At 40.9% G+C, this 11206-nt stretch overlaps 3 protein-coding genes across 3 annotated transcripts; 2 read left to right on the plus strand and 1 right to left on the minus strand.

Annotated features, from left to right (window-relative positions):
• Positions 1–265: 265 nt before the first annotated feature.
• On the plus strand, positions 266–6678 carry fam234b (family with sequence similarity 234 member B). Its single transcript, XM_088436694.1, has 13 exons — positions 266–378; positions 1257–1763; positions 2444–2557; positions 2638–2805; positions 3026–3141; positions 3548–3698; positions 3816–3954; positions 4399–4593; positions 4687–4765; positions 5167–5334; positions 5518–5638; positions 5820–6046; positions 6149–6678. Exons 1-13 carry the CDS (start codon positions 342–344, stop codon positions 6149–6151), a joined length of 2025 nt encoding a protein of 674 aa, XP_088292820.1. The 5' UTR covers positions 266–341; the 3' UTR covers positions 6152–6678.
• A 586-nt stretch (positions 6679–7264) lies between these two features.
• Positions 7265–9127, plus strand: smdt1a (single-pass membrane protein with aspartate-rich tail 1a). Its single transcript, XM_088436696.1, has 3 exons — positions 7265–7459; positions 7646–7822; positions 8985–9127. Exons 1-2 carry the CDS (start codon positions 7325–7327, stop codon positions 7781–7783), a joined length of 273 nt encoding a protein of 90 aa, XP_088292822.1. The 5' UTR covers positions 7265–7324; the 3' UTR covers positions 7784–7822; positions 8985–9127.
• Positions 9128–9475: 348 nt separating this feature from the next.
• ndufa6 (NADH:ubiquinone oxidoreductase subunit A6) lies at positions 9476–10990 on the minus strand. Its single transcript, XM_088436695.1, has 3 exons — positions 10831–10990; positions 9777–9892; positions 9476–9695 (listed from the first exon to the last, which is right to left on the minus strand). The coding sequence occupies exons 1-3, from the start codon at positions 10967–10969 to the stop codon at positions 9564–9566; spliced, it is 387 nt and encodes a 128-aa protein (XP_088292821.1). The 5' UTR covers positions 10970–10990; the 3' UTR covers positions 9476–9563.
• Positions 10991–11206: the final 216 nt, after the last annotated feature.

The following is an 11206-nucleotide window of genomic DNA, read 5'->3' on the forward strand; positions in this document are numbered from 1 at the left end:
ATCAGTATAAAAAAAACAAAAGACATAACTGAAAGGCTATACTACAACACCGATTTCAACCCAATACAGTAAACCTTCCGTCGATTCGTTTAATAAACCTTCCAATTGGTCATAATGTCATGAATTTTAAATACCAGATGCATCTACTGCATTTGTTGCCCGCATGGTGCATTATGAAACATCACCGGCAGAGGGTAGCATTCGTCCCTCATGAACAGGCCTAACGTTCAACGGATTTCAAACGCACGCAGGCGACAAACGCCAACTCCCACGATGCAACTGGGCACCCAGGCACCAGCAGCTCGTCATCACCGCTGTGTTGCGGATCAACCTCAAGAGAAATGGCAGCAGCCTTGTCCCGTGCTCTCAAACTACCCGGTAAGATGCAAACGCCGTGATATCAAGTCTAAACACGAGGTGATGCGCGTCACTGCCGACAACATCAGGGAATCTGACATGCAAAACCGTTATTTTGACGTGACACTGAATTAGCGTCCTTCTGGCGTGTCGCAAATGTTTTTGCACCTTTTCATAACGGTGTCATATACTGCATTGACAAGGGGCACGCATGTATATATTTATTAAAGTGCTCGCTCATTTTCCCGTGGAAGCATCTCCGCTACTGCTAGCAGTCTGCTAGCTAAGGTTACCTCCATATCGAGTCCCCCTGACCCCATTGTCAAACTGACCCGAGAGAGCATCTTGATTTTACTGTTACCCATGTTTCCGAACGTTTTTTTTTAGTGTTACTATTAATTAATTGGCATTATTACGGTCTATCTACGTATTTCTAATAAATTCTTATTTTTAAACAAAGCTTGATAAAACAAAAAGAACAATGATGCTTTCGCCAACAATGTCTGACATCCGAGGTAATTATTATTTGGATAGTAAGTTTAGTATTTACATTATTCATATTTACTTGTTCTCAGTAAATTAGCACTGTAATAAAATTCCCTGCTCTTTATGTGTATAAATGTTCACCATTTCACATAGCTATTTTAACGGAATTTTTCTAGACACACCCCAAATTGCAGTGGCCTTGAGAGTCCCCTCATCAAGGAACTAAGTTGATGTTGAGGAGTTTCATTTGGACAAAAAGTATGCTGGGGAGGGGGGTGGGGGGGGGGCATTCAGTTTTAGTTCATGTCTTCCATTCCACCTGTCTGTATCATGATAACTATATTTTGTTTGACAACATTAGCTCAAATTTGATCTTATTTTGCAATACATGAACAGCGTGTGTGCACCTGCAGGGAAAAAGGGCTCGGAGCTGGGCGAGTACGACCCACTCACCCAAGCAGACAGCGAGGACGAGAGCGAAGAGGACGACCTCGTACTCAACTACCCCCGCAATGGTCTGGGCCGGGACGCCTTCCACAGCGGCGGCTCCACCAAGCTGCGGGGAGCTCGGTCCGGACGACTCGTGGCGGCCGGAGATTCGGCGCAGGAGGATGAGGACGACTGGCGAGAGCGGCTCCCCAGCAAATCCCAGCAGGACAGAGATGATGCCAAAGGCGGGCATTACTGGAGCCCTTCAAGGGAGGACAGGGAGCAGCTGGGGGGATCTGGACTGAGGATTCGTGGGACTGATGAGGAAGACAAGAGGTTGAGGAGGAAGAATGCTGTGCGGGCATCCTTTTTTCTTGTGCCGCTTGTTTTTGCCATGCTTCTCGTGCTTCTTTGTGCTTTCCTCATTCCCTGTCAGAAAGGGGCACTGGCAAAGAGGCCACAATGGGAGAGAGCACTGGGGGATGCTGGAGGTAACAGAACAATAGTTTGTGTGTGTGTATATATACAAAATGCTCAAAAGTCCATTTAGCTAAGAGCTATTTATAGTTTGTGTCTAATATTAGCTATGTGTGAGTAGTGCTGCACAGGTATGGCCAAATTAATAATTACTTTGGTATTGAAATCCCGATTATTCATCATGTTTGGCCAAACATGTCTATTTATTGCCCTTCTTTTAAACATGTAGTATATAAACAAGGCTTGATACTTACAAATAATAAGAAACTAAAATCAATTAATAAAGTAAATATTAATGAAAACAAATTAACCTCCCCAAGACATGGCAAAAACCTGGCACAAAGGGCAACACAGCTAACCTATTTACTATGCAAATCAATGAAAAAAATGAAGCCTAATTAGAGCCAAGCACATTATTTACTTTTAAGCAATTTTAATCAATTAGCAGTCAAAATGTCATTTTCGGTCATTTCAAACCGAATTTATTCCATTTTTTTGCCAATGTGATTTTTCAAATTACTACCTCCATGCGAGTGTCAATCAAAATGCTGCATTAGCTTTTTTATGTTTGTGCGCTGACAAGAAGCTAAAAGCATAGGCCCTAAGAATATTCATTTTTAAGTGCAACTATATTTAAAGCAAATGAGTGTTATTCTATCGGGACTGTCTGACATTGATCTTTTCCTCCATCAAGGTGTAACTCCCCCTGCACTGGCATTATGGGATGTCGACGGGGATTCAGTGGATGATGTGCTTCTTAGTGTCACCGAGTGGACCAATGACACGCACCCCACACAAGGAAACAAAAGTAGGGTGTATCCTGATATGAGCTAACATGCACACATTCATTTCTGCTCAAATGACCTACCTAGATGCTCGTTCTATCAGTTTACAGCGCTGTGGTCCTGTCTGGTGCTAGTGGGCAGCTACTGTGGAGGAAAGTCATGTGGGAGTCAGTCTTGTACATTCAGTGTGGCCTGCAGCGCAACAATAAGCCATTACCTGTATGTCTTCTCATTGGGAAGTCTATCATCATGGCTGTGAATGGAACCACAGGTGAGGAAACCACAAATCTGGTTTTTACTTCCTGTAGGAACATGCAAGCACCTTTAGCTAAAAAAAAAAAAAAAATATGACCAAAAGTCCCAAACACTCTCCAACCAACATTCTTTGCAGATAATAATCTAAGCGTCCCAAAACAATGACGTCCTAAAAAAAGCACTTCGGCCAATGTTAAAGTTTTTTTTTTTTTGTGTGTGTTTTTTTCACTTTACAGGGAAGAATTTGTGGTCGGCGTTACTAAGGAACATTGAATCGCAGGCGGTGTTACTCCCAGATCTCCAGGGAGACTCGGTCCCAGATCTGCTGATAGCCACCCTGCCTGCCGATGAGGTGCAACCATTTTCTATTTAGTTTCTCTTCCACACATTAACTCATTCACCGCCAGCTAGTAAAAATGGCTATTTGATGTCTCTAGCTGTCAATGGCAGTGAATGAGTAGAATATGATGCCTATAGTTTTTTGTTTCTATGTATTTTTTTTTTAATTCAGTGTACTGTGCTTATTTTGACTAACAGCAATTATTGGTATATAGTAATACTGTAACTAGTAAGGAATTAGATTAACCATGATGACTTTGGTCGTTTTCAACATATTGATTAACATACAACATACATATCACGGTTTGTGAAATAGCTTTGCAGAGGTGTTCCTTTTTTCATGACAATTTTGGTATGGAAGTCAATATTTCAAGTAAAATGAAATAATCTTGTGTCTGCACTGCTGCATTCACTTTCAGACCCTGGATCTCTCCCTGACTTTAATTTCTGGACTGACTGGAGCCACGCTGGGACAGCCGGTGTCATTCAACCTGACCGGACCAGGGAAACTGGTTGGTCCCCTTCTGCACGAGACGCAACAGGGGGTACCTTACATCATGTTTGGCCTAGGTAAACAAAGAATCTCAGCTTCAAGTTGAAGATCCCGGCCATTAATCGTGCAGGAATCATATGGCTTGTCGTAAATGTAACAGATCTATTCGATGACGGCAATGTGTGTTTTCATAGGGAATGTTGTGGCCGTCTCACTGCGAGATATCTACATCCGTGCAACAAGCAAATTGCCAATAACTCCCAAATTAAGACGGAAGGATCCTGGGTGGGAGGCACTGAGGAAAACAAATTCCTCCTCTATAAATATTTTCAGGTTGGTCTTAGCAAACGTTTTTTTAATGGGTTACTTTTGCAAAGTTAACTGCATGTAGATGTAGATTCTGATGTGCGTACTTCATCGGCAAGATTTTAGAGAAGAAGCTCAGGAGCCATGCATTTCGAATAAAATCCTTGTGAATTTGTAAGCATATCTGCATGGTCACCTACAGCGGCGGTTCGTAAATGGGGATGCGAGTACCCGTTAAGGCACTTCACTAGTCACATTTTAATAGGGTTTCTGCAGCTATCAGCAAATCTAAGTAAATGCTTTTGATGATCTACAATACAGTATATGTGCCCTGCGATTAGCTGTCAATCAGCACGGTTATGCTGGAAGCAGGCTAAGCATTGTAGAAAATATATGGCTAATAATCAGTATCTGTATCGGAGTGACAATGATGAACAAAGCAAACTCTTTTTTTTTTCTTTTTTTTTGTAGAGGATCTGAGCGTGTGGAGTTCTTGCTGCCCCTGGTGGCCGGTTTTGGCACCTACCACAACAACCTGGACACAGCCTCCAACCTGAACTCCAGCAAGAGTGACTGGGTGTTGGTCTACGGCTTCAGCAAGATCTCTGTACTCAGACAGAGAGATGTACGCAAACAGTGGACGTATAATTCCGCTCCCATCCACAGGTATTGACCCATTTTGTAAGAGATTTTTTTTATAAGCTGAAACTAGTGACGCCTTTGTTTAAAATAAATCAAAAATGCACTTTTGTGTCACAGCCAACCAACTCCAGGACACTTTAATGACGACGGAATCCTTGACCTTTTCTTTCAGCATTCGGCAAATGACGTTATGAAGGTAATCAGGGTTTTATGGCACAGATGTGGTTCATCGTAACCCTTTAAGCCAGGTGTGTCAAACTATTTTTTTCCCGCGGGCCACATTGTAGTTATCGTTTCTGTCAGAGGGCCGGAATGACTGCGATTCAAATACATTTTAAGTGTGTTCGTCACATACTTTGTTAGTTTGGAAATCACAGGCTAGTAAAAACTGTTCAAAAGGTAGATTGTAAAGAAAAAAAAATACTTTTTTTTTTTTTCTCAAGTTAAAACTAGCAAGTTTTGTATTTTAGCCAGAAATAAAGAAGTAAAATCAGCATTTCACAGGCCACATAAAATGATGTGGTGGACCACAGCAATTAAAATGTCAGTCACACATTTTAATGAATGATGCCTGCCCGTTTACCAAATTTGCCGTAGGCACAGGTGATCGACGGGGCGAATGGTCGTGTTCTTTGGTCGGCACAGTTTGTGTGCCCCCGTCTTGTTTTGGAAACGGCAGTGGTCTCCACTTCCACCGGCCTATCAGCTTTTGTCTTCTGGGCCAGCGAGCCAATCACTGCACAGAAGAATATCACCAAGGCAACTGTGAGTCTGCCAAGAGAGCAAGCTTTCCGGCAAAATCAATACATTAAGAATTATGTATACGTATGATATTTGAGTAAAAAAAACAAAACAATAATTCAGTATATAGTGTTCAAGCACAAAGAATATCTCTTTCACAAAGGCTATATTTTGTGAATAAATGGCATTTTATGTAACTCCCAACAGGTGGCTCCTGGCGTTGCAGCAGCAGAACCAGTCATCAGAAAGCTATTCCTTTTGCATCCTGCTTATCCCACAATCCTCATCCAACTGGCAACTACCACAGATACTGCCGTAGCTGCTGCAGGTAGATGGCTAAATAGTCAACTCCGTTTTTTTTTCTTTTCTTTCATCTGTGTGAGTTTCTCAAACTGGTGCCTGTAGCTTGAAAAAGTTCCCTTGAAAAAAAGTTTGAGAACCTCCGATATTCTTTACAATATGTAGAAGGAATCTATTATCTGTACGTCCTCCCGCATCTTTTCTGCCAGTGAGTTACGAGGAGCGCCAGAAAGATGCATCTTACATCACCGTGTCTTCACGGCCGACACCCGACTCGGAGCCCGCCGCGCGAATAGTGAAGAGCATTCGGCTCCGATCGGCCATCTCTGAAGGACAAATGGTCACGTTAGACAAAAGCAACAAGACCGGCGCAGCTCTTAAACCTGATAAGTTTGAGCTTGACAAGTTCTACAGACACCTCTTCTTCAAACATCAGGTGAGGCACAGTCATTAAGTGTTTTATTTGATGCAGTTGTTGATACAATGTGCACCACAAATCATCAATTATTTTAACGTTTTTTTTTTCTTTTCCTCTTAGTAAGGTGCTGCTTTTCTTCCCGAGACACAAGAGATAAGAGTGGATAACATTGCACTAAGGAGAAATGAATTTGAAGCTGTTTACATTATTAATTAATTACTACTTTGTTTCTGTGACTCTTTTGTGAAATGTTTTGCAATTTTGTCATGTTGTTTACACAAATATTTGTTTTTATTTAAAATGAGCATCTTAGGATGTTTTATTGAATGGTATATTAATTGTTTAGACGATCGCAGCACTTTGTTTTGATTAAAGGACGTGTAAATGTGGTATTTAAGTTATGAATATTCCATGGCCAGTGTTGCATTTTCTCAGATCACGATGAATCACCTAAGAGTCCCTTGAACAGATCATATGGTAATTTATAATTGATATGTGTGTAAATATGGATTGCTGTACAGTATGTATTGTGTTTTTGTATTTGTTATAATCTGTGTTAAGAGCTGTTTCCCATTTGGCTGTTCATCAGTGCGATATCTTATTGTAAGTTGCAACTTCCTGTACAACAATATAAAAAGGGATACTTTCCACATCATGATTTTTTTAACCTCAGTTTTCGACAGCAACACAGTGGATTCTTTGAATACACTTTTCACTTTATATCCCCAATGTATTAAGTAATCAGAGCTAACTCGACTGAACTCTGATCAAATGAAGTTCCTCCGCTCACTTCAGCATAGTTCCGTCCAAGATGGTGCCATACAAGACTTTGGCCTGAGTACAAAAACAGTTGAGGTTGGGGTAGCTACGCTTAAAACCCCAATGGGAGCTATTATATAAAGTGCAAGAAATATTGTAACCTGATTTTGAAAATATCAATTGACCAGACAATTCCCCAACATTAGCTAGCTCTTAAACATGTGACAGTAACAAATGTAGCATCTGTTCGTACTACGGTAAATGTATAAACTTTTTTTCACTGTGTGAGGTACCATAACAAGCCCTGTATATGATTGTCAAATTTAATTGTTTTCTTAAACTGGTATCAAGAACATTGCGGTCTGAAGTGCTCGGTTTTGTGTACAGGTGCTGACCATATTTTACCCAGTCAGCTTTTCACACACGTATCACGGAAATCATTGCAGTGCAGATATATTGTCGCTGAGCGGCGCTGTTTCCACAGTACCTCAACGTGGTTCCGCATTGCTGCCGTGCCGCATCCTATCGCTGCTTATCATGGCGTCGGCCCTTCGTCGACTTGGCCGGCTTTCGGCTCTCAGAAACGCCTCGGCCGCGCCGGCAAAGACAGTGACAGCTTGCCGCACGGCTGTGTGCTCCTCTTCCGGGGCCATTCTACCCAAACCTAAGAAGGTGAGTGATCATGCGTGACGGGAAAGCACGGCGTCTAATCAATAGGACAACTCGCTTCTGGTACTGGATGTTTTGCTGTTGAGGAATGACACCACTGGGAAACCTTTTTTTTTCTTCTTTTAACCCTCTACTGACGTTAATTAACCGAAATGTTTCTATGGCGGGGTGGGGGACACCGGGGAGCAGACTCCGTTCGGCCTTTGGCGGATTGCGGCGGTAGTGGTGCCCTTCTTGTATGTGGGCACTCGGATCAGCAAGAACTTCGCCGAGCTCTTGGAGGAACACGACATCTTTGTCCCCGAAGACGATGACGACGACGACTGAGCGTCGCGAACCAATCAAGAACAGTATCATTGGCGCCAGGTAGACACCGCGTTCAACGACATCTTGTAAATTGAGACACTCAAATAAAACTGGCTTTTCGGGTGAAATTACTGCGTTAACCTGCATTACGCTACTTTAGTTTTTGACCATTTCTAAATTTTAGAATTGCCATGTCAAGTCCGGCTGGTCAACATTTCAGAACTTTGTTTCCGATAAAAATGTTACATTTCAAGTAACTTAGTCAAAACATAGGCTGATGAAAGAAACAGTTGGATCTGCAAAACAGAAATTGTAGATGTCAAAGTTTACTTGTAAATATTATGCTGCATTTCATTGTCACCCTTGAAATTTCACCTTATAAACTAAAACCACCAATGTCATCAAGTGTGAAAAATGATTGATATTTGATAGAAACCTTGTATCTGCAAAATCACCAATTGTCAGGGAATCTAAAGTTTGATGAGACATTTACACCATAACGTTAGACACCATTCAAGTGGTGCAACCATTAATGCACGATTAATTATCACAATAATCGATTACTTTTCTTACTTAAAGACTTTGTGATTTGGAATTGCCCAAATCTTTGAAATTTCAGCCCCATGTCAGCAAACATTGTCAATTGTTTGTAATCTTCCCTGAAAGCAGATTGATCTTTGTGTAAAAACAAAACAATATATTGAACAATGTATTATTCAAGTAATCATTAATACAACTCTCGAGCAATGCATTTTCAGCATTTTATAGATCAGCAATTGGTTACAACAGCATAGCTAAAGTCCGAACCAACCAATAGTATTGATTTGTGCAAAAAGATAAACTTCTCCAAATTTGGACACAGTAATTTTGACCAAATTCTAGTGACCCAATACGGAGGAATTTCCTCACTAAAGTACTTCCTCCTTGTGAAAGCTGAGCCTTTCTACATGAACACGTGTTGTATGAACAGCAACAGGTGGTACACAAATTATTAGGATCGTATGCCATCTAGCAGAAAAAGGCAGTCAATTCTTCTGTCACTATACATCATTTCCATATATAAGGGGAGGTTATTTGTAGATAAAAAAAACGAATAAACAAACCAATGAAAGTACCCTTAGATAATTTCCTGCAGCACACTGGTTTGGGGGATAAAACCTTGACACCATATTGTTCCTACGAACCATTTCATTGTAATGTATTTTTTTCCTGTCCCTCACAGACATCCTTTTGACACATCTCCTGAGACAAGGCACCGCTCACCCAGAGTTCCTTCGCTCTCTTCAGGATGTTTTTTTTTCTAGTCACTGAGTCATCTCGTATTGTTTTTCCCCTGCATTCAATAGTAAAGGTTTTGATAATGTGCTCTATTTAATTATTTTAAATCAGTCACCATTACAAGGGTGAATGATAAAAATGTGTATTCTCATAACACTTGCGAGGAAGCGATTTGGAAACTCAGAGGTTAGCTCTCAAAGCTTCTTAGTGGTGGGGCTCTGGATATTGTGGTGCTGTCCTGGTTGACACGCCTCTTAAGTAGAGGCGTTACACCTCCACGTCAAGAGGAGCCAGCTGAGTCAACAAGCAACAGTAGCTATACACGCCATTTTAACGTGATGCTCTCTTAAAAATTAAATTGATACTTAACGGCCCTTCTAATATCAATTCCAAGAAGCTTGTTGGCAGTTAATGATAGACACAAACACAACTGTGTGAATTTTATGTGTGTATTTACAGTGAAAGGGAACGTCTGTCACAAAAGACAAGCAAAAACAAAAGGGGATCGAAGGGAAGTAGGGGTTCAGGGTTCATGGCCCCGGTAAAATTTGGATAGGAAATCGGTAGGGCGTGGTTCCTCAGACTCATGGAAATAACGCATAATGTGTGTCTTCTGTTTCCATACGTGGATGGTCTCCTGGAGTTCCATTTTTCCCTGCAAGTGACATTAAATGCAGAAAGGAAACAACTATAACAGCTCCCCTATCCTCCACGGTGATAAATAAACCCACGTTACCTTGATAACCAACATATCAACCACACGGGGGTCGGTGATATGCTTGTTTTTGTCGAACATCTCCCTCACTTTGTCTCTGCCCTGTTGTGTTGTGATGTCCAGCTGGAACATCACCACTGTGGAAATGCACAAATGAGAAATATAACAGCATCTTCATTGTAGCTTTGTGTATATTAAATGCTAACTAGTGGGGTTTATTGGGGGTGCACGGTGGAAGAGTGGTTACCATATCCACAATTCAAAGATTAAGCCAATATTGATGGAAAATATGCATCAAATACAGAAACTACACAAGTCACGCATTAAATAAGCTAACATTACATTAAATGTCCCCTCCGTAGAAGTGTTCAAATAAAATATACAAACGTAAAGAAAATAAATTCAAAACAAAACATACCACACCAGTGCTGCCACACTATTTACAGATGTGTGTTTTTTTTTGACAGGTTCTGGAAGTGAAGATCTAAAAAGTGTATTTTGGTCTTGCTGTTTTGTATCAACAAAGTGACCTGAGTGGCTCAGGTGCTAGATAATTCATACATTCTTAGATTTATTGTAGAAAGCATAATTCTAAAGATGTCAAAGCTTAAAATGTTATATGTATTGAGAATACGGCAGTGGTAATATCTTTTTTTTTAGTCCCATTACTTTAAAGGTCCGATTAGGGAACAAAATGATTTAATGTCATAACATGGCACAAGCGAAAAATTAAAATGTGTGTGCTTCCCGAACAACACACTGCTCTCTTAAAAAAAAAAGTTGATTGGCATAATCAATTTAGGTGTTTAAGTTACAAATCACACAAAACATTTCGAAGCATTTATAATAGATGAATCGTTTAGATACCTTTCTACATAATTTTAGCTTCTCAATGCTAAATATCCATTTTCTATGGTCGACTTAAGAATTGTCGTGTTGATACACAGTGCAGGAGACGTATAATAAATTTAATTCCGATATGTTTAGTGGCGATTTGTTAGCCTGTCAATATGCTAAACAGACACGACCTTGACAACCCAAACCTTTAAATAGGACGAACATAATCCAACATTACCTGTATTTGGAATCTCTCGGTACCAAGCTCGGTAAAGCTCTCGGACTCTGCGTTTTGCTTCGTCCAAATCCCTGCTAAAAATGGGCTTGACAACTTTGGCCGTACCGACCGCAGCTCGGGTCGCAGCAGTGGACGCCATGACACTGCTGCAGTCAAGAGTTCCGGTTTGCTTACTCGATGGTATTAGACGATAAGAAAATCAAAGAGCGGCAGCGCCACCTAAAGGACAGGTGGAAACTATGCTTTTGCGGCCAATGCTCTAAAGCTCGTGCAAAAGCTTAAACGGCTTTTTAGGTGTAATCCTAAAAAGAAAACATGACGAAATACGACACGATACGTTAAATATTTGGAATCTTACAAAAAAAATCATTCTCTT

The sequence above is a fragment of the Hippichthys cyanospilos genome, chromosome 16 (assembly GCF_059441005.1).
Source record: "Hippichthys cyanospilos isolate Australia breed blue-spotted pipefish chromosome 16, RoL_Hcya_1.0, whole genome shotgun sequence".
Lineage (NCBI taxonomy): Eukaryota > Metazoa > Chordata > Actinopteri > Syngnathiformes > Syngnathidae > Hippichthys > Hippichthys cyanospilos.